This window comes from Calonectris borealis, chromosome 1, assembly GCF_964195595.1.
Source record: "Calonectris borealis chromosome 1, bCalBor7.hap1.2, whole genome shotgun sequence".
Lineage (NCBI taxonomy): Eukaryota > Metazoa > Chordata > Aves > Procellariiformes > Procellariidae > Calonectris > Calonectris borealis.
The window spans coordinates 55891455-55911571 of NC_134312.1; the positions used below are offsets into that span (position 1 = coordinate 55891455).

The 20117-nt window shown below is 43.3% G+C and overlaps 1 protein-coding gene across 6 annotated transcripts in view; it reads left to right on the forward strand.

The window, feature by feature from the left end:
* Positions 1 to 20117, forward strand: part of TCF20 (transcription factor 20) — a 65124-nt gene that overhangs the window by 18285 nt on the left and 26722 nt on the right. For all 6 annotated transcript variants that reach the window (XR_012674145.1, XM_075153573.1, XM_075153538.1 and 3 more), the window contains exon 2: positions 1285 to 6924. Coding sequence is in view for 5 of the 6 variants with exons in the window: in XM_075153538.1 (XP_075009639.1) it covers positions 1285 to 6924 (5640 nt within the window). In the remaining variant the exon portion in view is untranslated. The remainder of the gene's footprint in view (positions 1 to 1284; positions 6925 to 20117) is intronic.

Genomic DNA, 20117 nt, shown 5'->3' on the forward strand with positions numbered 1-20117 from the left:
TCCAATCTGAGGAGTCAGGGTTCTGTTTCCTGGAAAAATGTGAGCATTGTCTTATGATTTATTTAAAGGAATGAGTCTCTCCAGTTGGCTTTATCCAGTTTGTTTTCAGGAAGAGAGAACCCCAAGGTGTTTCAGAAATGAAATGCTTTTGTCATCTGTTTATTGATTTTATTTATTTATTTAAATTAAAAAAAAAAAACAACAGTGTATATGCATATACTTGTTCATTACCATACTTATCTTAATGCATCTAGTGACGTGTCAGGCTTTTACAGAGGGATGAGCCAGGGTCCCCAAACAATTTTGCAGCTGTGGTCCAGTCCTTGAGGATGAGTCATGATTCGACGCACTGAATAATAGATTGAAGTACATAGGAGAGCCTTCCTGAAGGGCATTTACTTAGGAGCTGATTGTGTGAATGTGGATGATCATACACGGTATGCCAAAATATATATTCTGGCTGATGAATGTTTTCAGTTAAGTTTCATTCAAGGTAATACAAAAGTCCTAAGGGATGAAATTGTAGACCCTTTTGCTCAAATAGAGTAGACCTGTTTTGACTTTCCATCTTTTAAAACAAAGCAGAAGGGGGGGAAAAATACCATGTGTTGTCTTGCTGTGTTGGTTTTCGCCTAAAAGTGTCACTGGAGTAGTTAGGAACAGAGCATAGAGTAGATGTCTTTGAGCATGCTGGTGCCAGTTCTTTCACAGGTTCCCATAGATCCTTTTCATTGGAGTATCTTGGTTTGAGCTTTGGTCAGTTGTATCTTGAGTGTTTTCTAACAGAGATGTTTCCCAGAGTGAAATGTGGGCCTTGGATATCATTCCTGCAGTAGATCCAAGAGTGGTTTGAGTGTGTTGCAGGTTTCTCATTGTTGCATCTTTTAACATGGTAGCAAAATACTTGATTGCTCCCAGTATCAGCTGTAGAGAATAGCTGGAGGGTAAGGACTGTTCTCCTTTGCTTTGCAAAATATTGTTGGAAGTTTGTTTCTTCAGGGGCACATAAACAGAGCCAATTAGTGAATGACTGTGGGGAAATACTAATGCTGAAAATGCATTCCAACTGGTAGTAGGCTACCAACTTGTGTCGTCTTGCACTACCTAGAAGGTTGGAAAGTTGCAAGGAGAGGGGATACACCTTGATGTACCAGAAAGTAGGAGACAAATACTACATTTTAATTGCTATTAAAACAGTGAAATTGAGCAGTGGTATTGGTATGACTGGGAGATGTGGATGTTATACCTTTTTTTTTTCCCCTCTTTCTTTTTCTCCCCCTTTAGGAGGGCTTTCGAGCTGCCGCTCTGCTGCTGAACAGCATGCAGTCCTTTCGGGAGCAAAGTAGTTACCACGGAAACCAGCAGAGCTACCCGCAGGAAGTACACGGTTCATCCCGCCTGGAAGAGTTCAGCCCCCGCCAGCAGGCCCAGATGTTCCAGAGCTTTGGAGGAGGTGCTGGCAGTGGACGTCGTGGAGCAACAGGAGCCTCTACAGCAATGCCTGGTGAGAGCTCTGGCCATCAGAGCTACCAAGGTTTCAGAAAAGAAGCAGGAGAGTTTTACTATATGGCTGCCAACAAAGATCCAGTGGCGTCAGGAGGGCAGCAGCCACCTCAGCGCAGGCCTTCTGGACCAGTACAGAGCTATGGGCCCCCTCAAGGGAGTAGCTTTGGGAGTCAGTATGGGAGTGAGGGACATGTGGGCCAGTTTCAAACACAGCACTCGACCCTTGGGGGTGTATCCCACTATCAACAGGATTATACCGGTCCTTTTTCTCCGGGGAGTGCCCAGTATCAGCAACAGGCTTCTAGCCAGCAGCAGCAGGTGCAGCAGCTGAGACAGCAGATCTATCAGTCTCATCAGCCTTTACCCCAGGCTTCCAGCCAGTCTGCTTCTAGCACCTCACACTTGCAGCCAATGCAGCGTCCATCCACTCTGCCTTCCTCTGCTTCTGGGTACCAGTTACGAGTGGGTCAGTTCAGCCAACACTATCAGCCACCTTCGTCGTCGTCCTCCTCCTCTTTCCCCTCCCCGCAGCGTTTTGGCCAGTCAGGACAGAATTATGATGGAAGCTACAGCGTGAATTCTGGGTCACAGTATGAAGGCCATGCTGTGGGTTCCAATGCACAGGCATATGGGACCCAGTCAAACTACAGCTTTCAGACTCAACCGATGAAAAGCTTTGAGCAGTCTAAGCTGCCCCAAAGCGGGCAGCAGGGGCAGCAGCAACAGCACCCACCTCAGCATGTAATGCAGTATTCAAATGCTGCCACCAAGCTCTCTCTTCAAAGTCAAGTGGGACAGTACAGCCAGAGTGAAGTTCCTGTAAGGTCACCAATGCAGTTCCACCAAAACTTCAGTCCAATCTCTAATCCATCTCCTGCTGCATCTGTGGTTCAGTCTCCAAGCTGCAGCTCTACACCTTCTCCACTCATGTCAGGTGGAGAAAATCTCCAGTGTGGGCAAGGCAACATGTCCATGGGTTCTAGAAATCGAATCCTGCAGATGATGCCTCAGCTTAGTCCTACACCATCTATGATGCCAAGCCCCAATGCTCATGCAGGGGGATTCAAGGGGTTTGGGCTGGAAGGACTGCAGGAAAAAAGGCTCACAGATCCAGGGCTGAGCAGCCTGAGTGCTCTAAGTTCTCAAGTGGCCAATCTGCCCAACACAGTCCAGCACATGTTGCTTTCAGATGCCTTGGCTCCTCAGAAAAAAAGTTCCAAAAGGTCATCCTCTTCAAAGAAGGCCGACAGCTGCACCAACTCAGAAGGCTCCTCCCAGGCAGAGGAGCAACTAAAGTCTCCCCTGGCAGAGTCCCTTGATGGTGGCTGTTCCAGTAGTTCAGAGGATCATGGGGAAAGGGTGAGACAGCTGAGTGGCCAGAGCACCAGCTCAGACACCACTTACAAAGGGGGTAACTTAGAGAGATCCAACTCCTCACCAGCACAAGGCTCTCAGAATGAGCCATCAAAACTCAGCAGCAGCCCTGCAGCTAGGGAAGATGTGGCCTCCCCTGATGGGAAGGAAGCTGTGGTGGCTGTGGAAAATGCCCCAAAAGTTAATGAAAAGGCAGTTGGGGTGATTGTCTCCCGGGAAGCCATGACAGGAAGAGTAGAAAAGTCAGGCGGACAAGATAAACCTGCACAAGATGATGCTTCCACAGCCACTCAGGCACCAGCTAGTGCTAGTGGAGCGAAAGAAGCTGGGCATGTAGGGACGCAGCCAGAAACTCAAGGAGGAAGTAAAGGGAGTAAAAGTGGAGATAACACTAACCATAATGGAGAGGGGAACAGCCAGCCTGGTCATGCAGTTGTTGGGCCAAATTTTCCTGCAAGAACAGAACCTTCCAAATCTCCTGGCAGTTTAAGATACAGTTACAAGGATAATATAGCAGCTGGTCTACAGAGAAATATTGGTGGCTTTCCACAGTATCCTTCTGGTCAAGAAAAAGGGGATTTTCCAGGGCACAGTGAGCGCAAAGGCCGAAATGAGAAGTTTCCTAGCCTCCTACAGGAGGTCTTACAGGGGTACCACCATCATCCAGATAGAAGGTATTCTAGGAACGCACAGGAGCATTCTGGGATGACGGGGAGTTTGGAGGGAGCCATGAGGCCCAATATCTTAATTAGTCAAACCAATGAATTGACCAATAGAGGCCTCTTAAATAAAAGCATGGGGTCTCTCTTGGAAGGCCCTCACTGGGGTCCCTGGGACAGGAAGTCTAGCAGCGCAGCTCCTGACATGAAGCAGATAAATCTAGCTGATTACCCTATTGCTAGAAAGTTTGATGTGGAGTCTCAGTCTTCTTCCCATGAAGGGGGAGCGCTCTCAGAGAGGAGATCAGTGATCTGTGACATATCTCCATTAAGGCAACTTGTCAGAGATCCTGGCCCTCACCCAATGGGGCACATGGGTCCTGAGGCCAGAAGTGGAAGGAGTGAACGTCTTGCCCCTGGCTTGAGCCAGTCAGTAATACTCCCTGGTGGTTTAGTATCCATGGAAACAAAGATGAAAGCTCACAGTGGGCAAATAAAAGAAGAGGATTTTGAACAGTCAAAGAGCTCAGCTAGTCTCAATAATAAAAAATCGGGAGACCATTGTCATCCTGCTGGCATCAAGCACGAATCTTTCCGAGGCAATGCTAGCCCTGGAGCTGCAGTCTCCGATGCTGCTCCAGACTACATTCCCCAGCAGGACAGCAGATCAACACAGATGAGACGAGCACCTGGCAGAACTGGAAGCAGCAGGGGTAAATCACCTTCTCAATTTCAGGATCTTGCTGATAAGCTGAAAATGTCACCAGGCAGAAGCAGAGGCCCAGGGACAGATCTGCATCACATGAACCCACACATGACACTATCTGAAAGAGTTAACAGGGGTTCCTTGCATTCTGCTTACCCTCAGAATTCAGAAGGCCCGTCTTTGGCTTCAGCATATCACACAAATGCTAGGCCTCATGCTTTTGGTGACCCTAACCAGAGTTTAAATTCCCAATATCATTACAAGAGACAGATATACCAGCAACAGCAAGAAGAATACAAAGATTGGGCAAGTAGCACTGCTCAGGGTGTGATTGCTGCAGCTCAGCACAGGCAGGAAGGAGCAAGGAAGAGCCCAAGACAACAGCAGTTTCTGGAAAGAGTAAGGAGTCCCTTAAAAAATGACAAGGATGGAATGATGTACCTTCAAGGTAGCTCTTACCACGATACTGGAAGCCAGGAAGTTGCGCGCTGCGTTATGGGGAGTGACAGTACTCAGAGCAAATGCACCGAACTGAAACACGGCAACCAGAAGTTGCAGCATCACGAATCTGGTTGGGACCTCTCTCGGCAAACTTCTCCTGCCAAAAGTAGTGGCCCTCTCGGAGCAGCCAACCAAAAAAGATTTTGCCCTCAAGAAAGCGATGGGCATCGACGAGAGGAATCTACAGATTTGCCCAAGCCTAGTAATGCCATGCTCAGGCTCCCTGGTCAGGAAGACCAGTCTCCTCAAAATCCATTAATTATGAGGAGGAGAGTCCGTTCTTTCATCTCGCCTATCCCTACCAAAAGACAGCCACAGGATGTGAAGAATAGTGGCAGTGAAGATAAAGGGCGACTGATGACTTCAGCAAAAGAAGGAGCTGATAAAACGTACAACTCCTATGCCCATTCATCTCAAAGCCAAGATGTTGGCAAGTCAGTTGCAAAGGGAGATTCCTTCAAGGACCTGCCAAGTCCTGATAATAGGAATTGCCCTGCTGTTTCCCTCACAAGCCCGGCTAAGACCAAAATATTGCCCCCAAGAAAGGGGCGAGGATTAAAACTGGAAGCTATTGTTCAAAAAATTACATCTCCCAATATTAGGAGAAGTGTTTCTACCAACAGTGCTGAAACTGGCGCAGATACTGTCACTCTTGATGACATCCTGTCCCTTAAGAGTGGACCTGAAGGAGGAAATGTGGCTGGACATGGACCAGAGGCTGAGAAGAGAAAAGGAGAGATGTCAGATCAAGTGGGGCCAGCAAGCCAGGATACAACTGGTGAAATAACTCTTCCAAGATCTTCAGAAGAGTGGCAAAGCAGTGAGGATGATAAAACCAAGACAGAGGTCCCTGAAACTGCCAGTGTTGGTAAAGAAGGAGCAGGATCCAGTGCAGCACCACCACCTTCTCAGAAATCAAGTGGTCAGGGAAGGTCTGATGGATCTGTAAGCGGAGCTGGAACTCTGACCTTTTCTGACTCAAAAACAATTTCCCCTTCCGGTGTGTTTACTTCTGAACCAAATCCGAAGTCTGAGGAAAAAGATGGAGATGTGACAAACATTTCACCCAAGCCAGACGGTTTCCCTCCAAAGGGATATTTTCCCTCTGGAAAAAAAAAGGGGAGGCCAATTGGGAGTGTGAACAAGCAAAAGAAGCAGCAACAGCAGCAGCAGCAACAGCAGCAACTGCCACCGCCCCCGCCACCCCCACCAGTACCTTCACAGTCTTCAGAAGGGGTAGGTGGCGGTGAGCCAAAACCGAAGAGGCAAAGGAGAGAGAGGCGAAAACCTGCAGCACAGCCACGGAAGCGGAAGCCTAGACGGGCTGCTCCGATTGTGGAGCCTCAAGAACCAGAGATCAAGCTTAAATATGCTACCCAGTCTGTAGATAAAACTGACTCCAAGAATAAGTCCTTTTTCCCTTATATTCATGTGGTAAACAAGTGTGAATTAGGCGCTGTGTGCACAATCATTAATGCGGAGGAAGAGGAGCAGAACAAATTGGTGAGGGGTCGGAAAGGACAGAGGTCTTCAACACCCCCTCCTAGCAATGTGGAGAGCAAAGTGCTGCCCACCTCAACTTTCATGCTGCAGGGCCCTGTAGTAACAGAGTCTTCTGTCTTAGGGCATCTGGTTTGCTGCCTGTGTGGCAAATGGGCCAGCTATCGTAACATGGGTGACCTCTTTGGTCCTTTCTACCCCCAGGATTACGCAGCCACCTTGCCCAAGAACCCGCCTCCAAAGAGGGCCACAGAAATGCAGAGCAAGGTCAAGGTACGGCACAAAAGTGCTTCTAATGGTTCCAAGACAGATACGGAAGAGGAGGAGGAACAGCAACAACAGAAGGAACAAAGAAGCCTAGCTGCTCATCCCCGCTTTAAGAGGCGGCACCGCTCTGAGGACTGTAGTGGAGCCTCTCGGTCACTTTCAAGGGGAGCTTCTTGTAAAAAAGCAACCACTGACGGTGGCAGTGGTGGTGAAAAGACTCCTTTGGACTCAAAGCCCTCTATGCCCACTTCAGAAGGTGGCACTGAGCTGGAGTTACAAATTCCTGAACTACCTCTTGACAGCAATGAATTTTGGGTCCATGAGGGTTGTATTCTCTGGGCCAATGGGATCTACCTGGTCTGTGGCAGGCTCTATGGGCTGCAGGAAGCTGTGGAGATTGCAAGAGAGATGGTGAGTACCTAAACTTGCTATACAAAATTATTTGTTTTCATTTGCAATATGTATACCATTTGGAATACCATTTTTCCTTGTTCTTCTCTCATGTCTTAAGCAATCATCTTTCATCTTAAATAAATCTCTAGTGATGTCCTTTTCATGGCCTCGTTTAGATCTCTGCCACACCCGATCAGACAGATTTTTCAGGCATTAAAAAGCTGGATGCTCATTACCTACTAAAAGTACAATGATCTTTTTTTTTCCTCCCTATTCTATCCTATTAGCTGTTTAATATTCTCTAGGGCTGCTCTTGGAGTCATACAGTGAAAGGACAAGTGGCAGCAGATGCAAATTGCAACAAAGAAAACTCCAATTCAATATTAGGCAAAAAATTTCACAGTGTGGGTGGTCAGATACTGGATTGAGGGAGGGGGAGTGACAGAGCAGCTGTGGAATATCTGTTCTTGGAGATACACAAATGTGACTGGGCAAGGCCCTAAGCAACCCACTTTACCTCTGGAGTTGGATCTAGCTTCAAAGTTTGCTCTGCTTTCAGCAGGTGTCCCTTCCAATCTAAGTTATTCTGTGACTGTAATACATATTACACAACTGTAGGAGAATTTGCAGTCCTTTCAAAATAAGGTGGATAGAGTAGAATCACACAGAGGTCCGTAAGCTTTAAGTGAGATGTGGATGGATTTAGTATTGATGAATTCAATACGAATTATACCACAAATCATACTGATCATTGACTTTCTCCAAAGTACGAGTATGCAATGAGTGAGAAGAAATATGTAAAATTAAAGCAGGGACAAAGGGAGAACTTTATTCACAACTACCTAGTTGTGGATGAAGACACTTGCTATTCTTGATGTTCTGAGAGATAAGCTGAAACTTTAAAACCACAGTTATGTGGCTTTCTTTGCCATCATCAGTATGCTGCATCCCTTTATTTATGGTTACCTTTTTTATTATTGTCGTGGTTTAACCCCAGCCAGCAAAAATAAACGCCACGCAGCCGCTCGATCACCCCCCCCCCCCCCCCCCCCGGTGGGATGGGGGAGAGAATCGGGAGGGCACAAGTAGGAAAGCTCCCGGGTTGAGATAAAAACAGTTTAATAATTGAAATAAAACTAAGTAAAACAGTAATAATAACAGTGAGAACAACAACAATAACAGAATACACAAAGCAGGCAATGCACAACAGAACCGCTCACCGACTGCCGACCGCGTGTCACGAACGGGGGGCGAGCCCCCCCACACACCTGGTTTTTATACTGAGCATGATGTCAGATGGTATAGAATACCCCATTGGCCAGCTGGGTCCACCACCCCGGCTGTGCTCCCCCCTCCCGGTGCAAGCATCACCCAGCAACAGCCAAAGCATCAATGGGCCATCAATGCTCCTTTCACACCGAACCCAAAACACAGCACACCCCCAGGCTACTGGGAAGAAAGTTAACCCTGTCCCAGCTGGAACCAGGACAATTATGTTTTCTGTCCTGGGCCAGACCATGGAAGAGGCACTAGACTACTTTTCCATGTACCTTCAGATTCTTCCCCTTTTCTAAACAGTGTTGGGATCCAGTTTTTATTTTCTCTTTGCTCTGTATTGTTACATACAGCATGCTCGTTTCCTCCCCGTGAGCTTTTCTCTTCAGGTTTGATGCCTGGCTTGTTCTGCATTTTCACTCACTGTTCGTTGACAGTAATTACATGCTTCTTTGCCCTAACTTGATTTGGCCTGCATTCTTGTTTCTAGCCTCTCATTAAACAAAGTCAGTTAATTTCATTCGGTTTTCATTGAGCCGTGCCGGCATGCTTGTTCTGATGCAACTGCTGAATTTCTTATCTCTGATAATTGCAAGGTTTCTTTCGGGATCTCCACTACCGTTTGGATTCTACTCGCAATGTGGTCATGCTTTCATATGTCTTGTAGTTCACCAGTATTTTGAATTTGGATCGCTCCAGCCTAATTTTCCCTTTTTCCTGTTTTCAGGGTGTGTCTTTCATTTATGATCCCTGTTCTCCCAATAGCAAATGCCTTCTCTGCAAGTTCTTGAACCACTTGAGTTGTCCTCCAGCAATCCGTTTTGTGTTCCTGTACCTGCAAAGGGGGTATGCCCATCAGAAACGTGCTACGCTGATAGGCTCTAATCAGACTTGTCAAATAGTAGCCTGTTAACCACAACATTTTTATATGGGTTTTGCATGTCGTTTGACATCTAGTTCTTTCTCTGCGTCGGATCTTGATGACTTTCTGATTGAATATACTTTGGCCCACCCTTTTTCACTTTCTTCCAACTGTTATGATCATCTCCTTGTCACAAATAGAATTTTTTTTCTCCTCTTCTTAACCCTTTCATCTGCCCTTATGGCACCATACAAGAACATCTCCTTATCTCCCTTGAACCTTGTGTCCTTTCTCTCTACCTCCTTCCTTTAATCACTTGCTCAACTCCTAGCTTTTCTTTTCCCTCATAGTACCTGTAGACATGAGTGTTTCCCATTTTTTTTAAAAAGAAGTGTACAAAATGCCTGTGGCCTCTCTTGCTTTTGCAACTACCGCTTAATTTCCTTTCTCTTTTTTCATCTCAAAATTCTTTGAGTGCATTGTCTGGGGCTCTTGTCCTCTGCTGCGACTTCGATTGTGCTCTACTACAATTGTAATGAGTGTTTACGGTGATATCTTCCTAGCTAAGGTTCAGATCCAGTACTTCATTTTCCTTTCCCTGTCAGCTACATTTGTCGCTATCAGCTGTGCTGCTCTTGAAGTGTTGTTCTGCTGTTGTTTCCTGTCTGTGTCCTCTTTTGATTACCTCCTTTCTTTCCACTATTTTTTGCAGAGGCTGTTGTTCATTACTCCCAGCTTTTTGTGTGGGGTTCACTGAAGTTCTGCTTGTGCTTTCCTTCCCTTTATCCTGGAATACCATGCCTTTGGGTAGCTTTTGGTAATCCGACCACTTTTTTCCAGAGTCTTGTAGAGATTCCTTTTTGCTCCAGGTTCATGTTCTTCTGCCACAAACTTAAAAATTGTTCTTGAATTCATGGTGAGTTCTCAGACTCTCGCTTCAAAACATGGCTTTTAATCTACATCATCCTTACTTAATCCATCGTCTGCCATCTTGTTCTGATTTTCTTCTCACTCAGATTCATAATCTCCTCATTTGATTTTAAAATTATTTCTTCCTAATCCTTCCTATTTAAGGCTGTAAGAAATACTGCTTACTTTCTGTGTATGAGAAGTAATATGTAGCTTTTCAGAGCTTTCCACTGTTCTGTCTGGGTCCGTTTTTAATTTAGTTATAAGACACTGAACTTTCAGAGGCAGGGACCATTTTCTTCTATGTGCTTTGTTTTTTATGTCTTACACAAACACAGTAACAGGTGTCCTAGCTGAATGCTGGGCTTTTCTGCGTTATGTCTGCAAGAGTAATCCGTCTTTCTCTTTTACCTCTGTCACAAATAATGGGATAGGTTTTCTCCTGGCATTATTTTTTCCTTAAACTTTATTCTATAGTAGCGAATTGTAGTGCTGTATTCTTCTCTGGAAGCAGTATATCCTCCCCCCTCAGTTAGAAGAGGGTTATGTACAACATGACGATGGCAGTCAGGGTATTCATAGGTGTACCTGCCAGAAGCCATCCCCAGGCAGTGGGAAGGCTCTGTGGAGCTAGACTCTTTTGCCCCTGCTGCCTGAGGATAGCCTTCTGGCTCAGGCAGCTGATTTCCTATGCTTGTTGTGTATGCTTTCTTTACCACTTCCTTGCTTTGCAAGTGCATTTTCTTTTTGTTCCCTCTGACATGCAGTTCATCAGTATTAGTGTTCTGGAAAAGCAGATCTGCAAACCGTGTTGCTGCTTGCCACAGATGTGTGGACAAGCATGCAGGAATGTAGGTCTTAAATTTGGTCTAGGGTACGGAAAGACATTCATTTATGGCACATGAAGGGTCACGAGCCTGGAAGTAAATAATTCATGTATGTAACGCATTCTGTGCAAATGAAATACTGCCATAATTCAAAATCTATGTAAACTGTTTGCAATACCCACAAAGGGCAAATGCGCACCAAATTTAAACTGAATCCATACCATTAAATGAGTTGAAATATTTTCTTTAGAGATCTGGCTCTACTGTTGTTGCTTATGCAGCATCCTAGTATAGAAATAAGACACTTAAACTTCTAGTCAAAGGCCATAAACCATCAAACCATGATGCAGAAGTAGTGGCATAAGTAACCCACCCTGCATTTCTTCTTCTCACACAAACTTACCTGTTTTTTCTCACATGGAAGCTTATTATAGATTCCTGCCCCCCCCCCGTTCCCCCCCCCCCCCCCCAACACCTCTGTTTCTCATTTGGCTTCCAGAATCAGGAAGGGATTTGAAGCATTTTTCTTGCTATGTCAAGTTTTCTGTTCCTTATGTGAATAAATGCCTGTGTCTTACTGCAGTTTTTTGAGAACATACCCATATTCAATCTCAAGGAAGGCTTAGAATGTATGTGAGGTTGCTCGAAGATCGACTTGTACCAGATGCTCGAGAAGAATTTGAGAGTAGAAGGTATTATATTAAAAAGGTTTATCAAACTGTGAAGTGACTCTCCTGAGCTTTGAGCTTTCCTTAAAGTCTGTTTTCACCCTAGACTGAAAATGGTCTGAATGTATTGTCTTCTAAGCGGCAATCCAGTTGGTTTCCAAAGTGCTAGAATCTGCCTTTCTCGAAGGCAAAAAGGTGTTCCTCTTGCTCTGGCCACTATAGAGGGCTTCTTGGTTCTGAGAATGTGAATAGCCGATCAGATGAATTGGGCTGCTTTAGATGCAGAATGGCTTAATCCTTCTCCTTATTTTGAGGTTCAAAGTAGATACCCCAGCAGATGGACCTACCTGCCAAGTAGGCTGTCTTTCTCTCTTAAACTGCTTGTTAAACCATAGTAAGGGTGCTAACTGGCCTTCTTGCAGTTGGACATTTTTGGTTCCAAGGTTAATGAAATCTTGAACTGAAAAAAAGCCATCACCCTAGTGCTGGATGATCCTGTTGCCTACAGAATGCTTTCTTTCAAATATTGAAGGTGGCCATGTTTTGGACTAAGTAAAGCAGATCATAAGTGATTTGGCATAAGATCTTTGCCTTATACTAGGAATCTTACAGCAGGTATTTCTGCAGCAGGTTTGAAAATATATGCATATTCTTCCTCTGGAAATTTTTTGGTCTCTCTTCTTACAGTTGTGTCAACCATTTTGCATTTATAGATTTGGAAAACTAACAGTTGCATGCAGTTTGTTATAAATACCTTCAAGGAAACAGTTTCCTACCTTGTTTTCCTATTCATGAGAAACTCATTTTCATGCAAGAAGAGATCTTGGTTACCGTTGAAACTGGCAAAATTATGAAGTCGCTTTGGTAGTTGTCAGCAGATTTAGTGTTCAAAAGAATTGATGGTCTTTATTCTCAGTATTAAATTTAAAAAGCTGTGAGTGAAGAACAATGCAGAGAACATTCTTTGTGTTAGGTTGAGTTGCAGAATCTGAAAAGATAGTTCTACTATTGTCTTCCAAAAAGCTGTTCACTAGGAGGCCATTTCTTGGAAATTTTTTTATAAAACACTCTTTTCCAAGGCAGAGACTCTGGCCTAGCACAGGTATTACTTCTGTGGTTTTTTTTTGTTCTCCCCCCCATCAGAATCAACCTTGCTGAAGGTAAATCCAGCTCTTGTTTCTGCTGACAGTGCTCTGTGAAAGGAAAACTTGTTTATGCCCCTTTTAAAGAGCTCTTTTAAAAGGTCTAAAGAACTTAATGCTTTTCTCATCAATCTCTGCTTCGTTCCCAACTTGAGAAATCTTTTAATCCTTATACATGGAAAGAAGTCCTTGGAACCCGTTTCCTTTGTTGCTTCTTATTGAAAGGATCATCTTGGGTTTCAGTCAGGAGAACTTCAGAGTAACAAGTAGTGAAGGGTAAAATCTGCCCATCATCTACAGTATAATGGAAGGAGATTCTGGGCTTTCTCTCTCCAATCTGGAATTTTGTCTGTCTGATGTTCCATGGATTATCTTTCAAAGCCTGCTGCTTACCTGAAGAGGAGAAATCTACCTGCCTTAGGACTGTTAACAAGCCTGTTCAGAAGGTCAGAGTGACTTTGGAGAAAGTTCTTAAAAACCACATATGGGTTCACAGAAGTTCAGAACCTAAATGCATGTCTCTTTCTTTGCAGATTGATACTGACATATTTGAATTTTTCATTACTGTTGGGCAGTGGCAGCCTTATAGCTCATGTTGAGTGTGCCGTTGTTAGTTTGTAGGGCTGGAGGTAGGTTTACATATGCTAGCCAAATTTCATGGAGAACAACTTCTGGTTTTGCATAGAAAAGTTGTCCTTGACCACTTAAGACTCCTGCTAGTTGATCTCCCAGAATATCTTATCTGTGGAAATCTGTACCATAGAGGAAAGAAGGATTGCCTATCTATAATATTTTGTTTGCTTTCATATAACCATTTTCTTTTGTTTACCTCTATCATTCTGGACCCTAGCGGTAAATTGGGTAAAGAAAGGTGCCTAGAGGGATCACTAGGAATTAAGCTATTTATATTCTCAGATTTGGGAAATCAAAGCCTAACAAATGCTCCTACACGCTGGAAGTAATTGCTTTTAAAAGGTTCCTAACTGTGTGACTAATAAAATGCCTAAGCTAGGGAATCAGTATGAACTGCGAAAACTGTGGAAGGTTAGCTACCTCTGGCAAAACAAAGCAAAACAATTTCTAGCCCTAGAAACCTGAGTGGTGTAGCACCGTGAGTCTGGAGGTGTCAGTTTATTTTGAATGTCTCATTTGGCACAGGTGTGCTTTGTTATCCCTAAGCCAGGCTAGGAGTAAGTTGCTGTCAAGAGGGGTGATCCTACTTTATCCTCTTTGCAAGCTGCTTGCTCCCACTGTTTCCCTTGTGTTAGATCTACCAACTGTGCATTTGCGCAGTGGGTTGATTTTTAGCTAGCTAATCCATCAGAAGAGTAGCTTGGGGTGGGGGATATTTGTGCCAGATCAGCCATCTGAATCCGCTTACTCTCTGAACCATGTTTGCTGTGTCTGACAGGGAAGGCCCTTTCGGCTTGTGATTGTAACCATTAGATGAAGTTAGCCATAACTCAAAATGGTGCCCAGGTGACACCACTAGCTGAAAGTGTTTTAGGCCCACAGTGTTACTGTTTCTAAGTGTTGGGAGATGAATGCTGACCTTTTTATTCATTATCCTTCTTTTTAGAGACGAAATGCAGAACCTGACATATTTTTTCTTTTTTTTTTTTTCCCTCCAAAAAGCCCCTCAAGTGAAGTTCTGCATCAGGTCAGGGTTCAGCTGAAATCATATCTGCTGCTTCAAAGACCACATTCCTGACAAACACGGGAAGGAAAACCTGTATTTCTTACACCCAGACCTGTAATAGTACAGAGAAATTTCCAGCGTAGAAAGAAGTGACACTGGAGCTTGTTAATTTTTCACTGTGGGGAAAGGGAAACCAGTAACGAATTTAAAAACTGCCTGTTAGCAGTGGTTGAAAAAAGGATGTATTGAGAACATTGTCTGCTTATTTTTATCTCTGGCATCAGTTTTTAGTATACTTTAACCCCTCAAGTGAGGAGTGCCACAGAATCTCAAGGCATCTTCTACAATCACCCTTAAAGTGGTTGAGTTCTTGGTTTTAATTGACGGACTGTGCCCAAACACCTAGTTGCCTGAGCTGGAAATGTGCTCTTTCTGTCTTGAAGACAGTCCTTAGTACAATTAGTTTAACATTTGTTTTCATTCCTCAGGAAATGGCAGCATCTTTAATATTATTCTGCAGTGTTACAAAAATAAGGAAGCATGAAATTTTGGGTGGAGAAGAAATTCTGAAACGTGAATAATGAACTTCAGATTCAGTTTTTTCAGAAAAGCATTGCCATCTGCTGTGCTACTGAAACTCTCTGTGCTGTCATGACTCCTGGTCTGTAAGAGTGTGCTGCCACAGAGATGAGAGCCTGGTAGGAGCCCCTGTTGTATTTCAGTGTATTGCCTTCCTCTGGTAGGGACCTAGAAGTGTGAATGACTACTGCTACAGCACTTTGTAGCTCTCAGCAGCTCTGTATATTGGTATAACAAGCCTCAAATGCCGAAGGTGTGAGCAGACAGAATCCACATCTACATTTCTGATGCATATATTTCAATATCTTGAGTTAGTGGAAGCCATTAATTACATTTGTGAAATGAAGCTGGCTTTCCTTGGCTTTATTGTGAGTAGAAATCAGGTAAAACCAGTACAGTATGTTGATGATCATGGATTGTAGATGGCAGGAAGTACAGTTTAGTTGAGGTCTCAAACATAAAGATGATATGGGGAAAAGGGGAAAGACTTCTCCAGTATCGACCTTTTATATGGGGACAGAGAGAAGATGAAGGGTAGGCAAGGAAGTTATTTCTGTGCAGACTCCTTTGCCATTAGCTTATGCCGAAGTATGGGCATTATGTTTGTGCTTGCATGTGGTTTTATATTTTACTGTTTGTCTAGCATGTGGAGTGAGGAAAGCGGAAAATAGATTTACTGACAATAGCGTGTTGGGAAAGAATAGGATGTTTAACCACTTATATTAGTTGTAGCCAGGAGCACTGGAAACTTGTATGTAAGAAGGAGCTTGCTCATTCCACAGTTGTGGCCTTTCTATAAAGCATCAGGGATCCTCAAAATCGATGTACACTTTTCCTTTAAAAATACATTCAAGTAACTTTAATTTCTAAGAAGCTCTTTCAAATGTGCATGGGGCCTTCTCTGTGCGGGAGATTTCTAAACAAAGCTTTAGAGCTTTTTAGAATCATAGAATCATTAAGGTTGGAAAAGACCTCTAAGATTGTCGAGTCCAACCGTCAACCCAACACCACCATGCCCACTAAACCATGTCCCTAAGCGCCTCATCTACACGTCTTTTAAATACTTCCAGGGATAGTGACTCAACCACGTCCTTGGGCAGCCTGTTCCAAGGCCTGACCACTCTTTCAGTAAAGAAATTTCTCCTAATGTCCAGTCTAAACCTCCCTTGGCGCAACTTGAGGCCATTTCCTCTCGTCCTATCGCTGGTTACTTGGCAGAAGAGACCAACACCCACCTCGCTACAACCTCCCTTCAGGTAGTTGTAGAGCGCGATGAGGTCCCCCCTCAGCCTCCTCTTCTCCAGACTAAACAACCCCAGTTCCCTCAGCCGCTCCTCATAAGATTTGTGCTCCAGGCCCTTCACCAGCTTCGTTGCCTTTCTCTGGACACGCTCCAACACCTCAATGTCTTTTGTCTGGCTATCCACAAGCTCACACAATCCTTTTTGTAAGATTTAAGTTGCCTGTTACTGTAGAGATGCCAAACTCTTGCTAAATTCTCAATAGCGAGTGAATACAATCCATTCATGTGTGATTTTAGCTTGAATCTTTTTAAGCTGTGCTGGCAAAAAGGTTATTAAGATTCCCCAAAATTGTGGAGGAGCATTGTTGTGCTGTTTGTGTTTTGTTTTGTTTTGTTAACTTAAACTGAACTAACTTTTTTTTAACTTAGACTAACTCCAGATGGTAGTCACTTGAGCTGTATCCCCTTAACTTCATTAGAAGAATGCTACTAACAAATAAGTGTTGAAGGACATTCTTCAGAAGTTTATTCTGCTCCACGCCTCTGTGTTTATAATGGCCTATATTTGATTACAACTAGGGAAAAATGCAAACCTTAAAAATATTTTCCCTGATTTTGAAAAAATTATTACTACTTAATCTTTCTTTGCTTGTTCAGTTTGATAAGAGGTTCATTTCTGGAGGTAAGAATTCGTGACTTTCTGTTCTATAATATTGCATGGATTATTAGAATTACATTCTGTCTTTAGTAAAACTTTTTAAATAAAAAAGGTACAGTTTCTCTGTTTTATTTTTAAAATAAACATTACACTGAATGCTTTGATAACTGAATAAGCAAAAATAATGCTTCAAATGTACTAATGTTCTACCATTCATAATAAAGGAAAGCTCTTCAAACGCTGCAATGCAAACCAAGTTCATAAAAAGCTATGTAAGCATGGTCCTTTGTGTAGTAGCCAGACTGGAGTAGGCATGGTGGAGGCAGAACTGAAACACTTACTGATGGTGGTGTGAGATTTTTTTAAAATACAGTCTAGAAAGCAGTTTTTAAACTTTTTTCTTTTCAAAAGTAAATTTTTATCTATCTGCCCATTATAAACCTAGTTATATAACCCCGATATCTTTTTTTAATTAGAGAAATATGTTCTGAAAGAGGTTAAATTAATTTCCCTAGATTTAGAAAGATGAGTAAAAATAAAACTGAAGTATGATGAGTATTCATGTAATAATTTTAGAAACTACAGCAAAATTAAAACTCAGGTTTTTTGCCTTGAAGAACGTTACTCTGCAGATACAGGAATTGGAGAAAAGACGTTCTGACTGTGCTGCACACTTTGCCTGAGGTTATGGAAGAAGCTAGGAACGGAGTTTGGGTTGCCTGAATTTTAAAACCACCCTTTTCAGCTAATCTAAACTATGCTACTCTTACACTGTTGTGCTCTGGGTAGTTTTTCTTTCTTGGCAGAGGAAATATTTTTCAAACAATTTCATACACTTAGCTGGCCTCTGTGTGAAGTATAGGATAGAGCACTTTGGAAAAAAGTTATTAATGAACCTTCATTGTTACGGATTGGATCTCAGCCAGCTGCTTAGTGATTAAAGTTTAATTGCATGATGATTAGTTTTCATTAGTAAGCAATTAGCATTTAACAGCAGTCTTGTATTGCTAAAACTATGGGCGAGCATAAGTGGCTTGAGCCATGTTGAGAAGGTATGTAGCTGGAGATGTGGGCACAAAGTTGTTTGGGGAATATGGGGATGGGAATTCTGATGTTAGTTGCCCTCAACAGCTCGTTCCTGCTGCAGCGTTGAGCCAGGCAGGGGAGATCGGAGTAGGAAATAGAGCAAATAGCCAAAACAGCACAGCCTGGACATAGGGCACAGACTGGCTGTGGATTAGGGCTCACGTAGGGAGTTAACAAAAATAATCGTCTTCCTTAAAGGGCCCTTTGACGTTCCGAGTTCGTCTCACAGTAATGCTGGTTTTCGTAGTCTTATACCACTCCTTGCCACAACTAAAACTCTTTTTTTCAGAATCCCCTCCTAAACTTGATGAAATTCCCATTTTTACTGTGATAGCAGTCCTTGATTGCTTTGTGCCACAGTGGAGTAAATTAGGGGAAAGATGAGTGCAAGGCAAGGGCTGGGGAAAGTGGAATAAGATGAGGGTAGAGGGAGGGAGGAATATAGCAAAAGGTCAAGGCTCCTTTGCTGTTAAAGGTACAAAAGAGCGAAGAGTGTCCCTTGTAAACCACTTCTGCTCCACTGAGGAGCCTGTTGTGAAGATGAAATATGGTGGTAATTTCATCTCGGCTAAGTTAGGGTTATTAGAAGCCATTCTTCTCCCCCATGCCTCCCCTTCTGCCAGCACTACTGCTTTGTGAGTAAACAAAGTCAGGTAGCTGATCTGGCCCGCAAATTCTCCCCCCGCCTCCTCCCGCCCCCCTCATTTTTATCAAGCTAATTTTTTGACTGGACTAGCTTTCTTGACTCTTAGTGTCAGTACTGATACAGGGAAATGCCCCAGCTAGGGATAGGAGGGAGCAGCAGGTTGTGCAAGTACAAACTGATGTCTTAAAATGGTCTGGAAGTGAGTGGACTGGTCAAGACCATGACTTCAGATAGAAAGTTTTTCCAGAATGATGTTACTAATTACACAAACTAGTACTTTCAATAAAAGGTACATTTTAAAATTTGTCTAAGGTGGTTCTCAAATGTATATAGCTTTGCAGCATTTATTACTGATGTCAAGTGCAACCATGTAGTTGTCTAGACATATGAAAAGATAGGGGTTTCTATTGTTATTATTCCATGATCTAGAAGCACTAGGGACTGCATGCTCCCTCCCCTCCTCTGGCCTAATTTGCCAGCCGGAGTAACCTAAAGCAGGCATTTCTCTTTAGTTAAAAAGACTAAAATAGCTGCAGTTTCTTTTGAGAAATTCTAGCAGTGCTCAGGGTGTGACTTTAATCATGTAGCCCTACTTAAGTTGTCTTCAGACTTGCTGAACTATTGGTAAGAGTAGACATAACAGCATAGGACTTGGCGTAAAATACCAACCCTACTCAAGACACAAAGACCATCGTGAGTGGCAAAGCCCGCCCAAGGCTCTCCATGCTGCAGCTACCCTGTTTGTCAGTACCTGAGCTACCAGTGGTAAAAACAGATTGCACATGTCTTCCTGAGATCTGGTTGCACAACCGATCATAGCATAGATACACTTAAGTCTTATCTCAACCAGCTAATTGTTGTCTGAGTCCTAAGCTTTCCTTCTGTTTGGGAAAATATTAAAGGTTGATGTTAGAAACTGGTTGTGCAGTTACTTACTAATGATTTTTTTTTTCTATTTCTAGCGCCTTGCATGTTTTCTTTTATGCTTAGGTCCCTTAGTTCTAACTCAGCTGGATGTTTGTCTTTTTCTCATGGCTTATCATTTCAGAAAATGTGGTTTTGTTGGTACTTTGCACTATACTGCTGTTAATTGCAGCTTTTCTTGCATCTCTGACTCCTTTATTCTTACTGACATCTCACACTTGTTAAGTTTCAGAAAGTTATTGATCATTAAAGGAGACTGTCCACCTTCATAAAAGACCTACTACTACGGGAGGGGAAGAAGAAGGAGGGTGTCCTACCATGAATCTCTGAAATGGGGACTTTCTCTAAAGGACACTGCTGCTCAATGTGAAACTTAAAAGAAAAAAAAAAAAGGGGGGGGGTGGAGATGGGAGAGAAAAGCAACTTCATGTACTTGAGTTCAGCTTTGAGAGCTGTGAACTTTTCAGACTTTGTGCCTGCGCTGTCAAAAATTCCCTACATGGCCTTTGACAAGTCAGTTAATTATTCTGTAAAGTAGGCTTTCAAACCTACTTTTGTGACCATTAAGACAAATCTGTAGTGTGCTTTGAAAACAGGAAATACAGTACGTGTTTAAATTGTCAGATGTTCTTAATTAAGTTGGAAGATTAGGGAGCTGATACAAGGTTGCATGTTTTAGTTGCATAGATGTAATGGGAGGAAGCTAAGTTTAAAGTTTGTTCATTTATCATTTAGAGTCGGGTCCACAGAAGA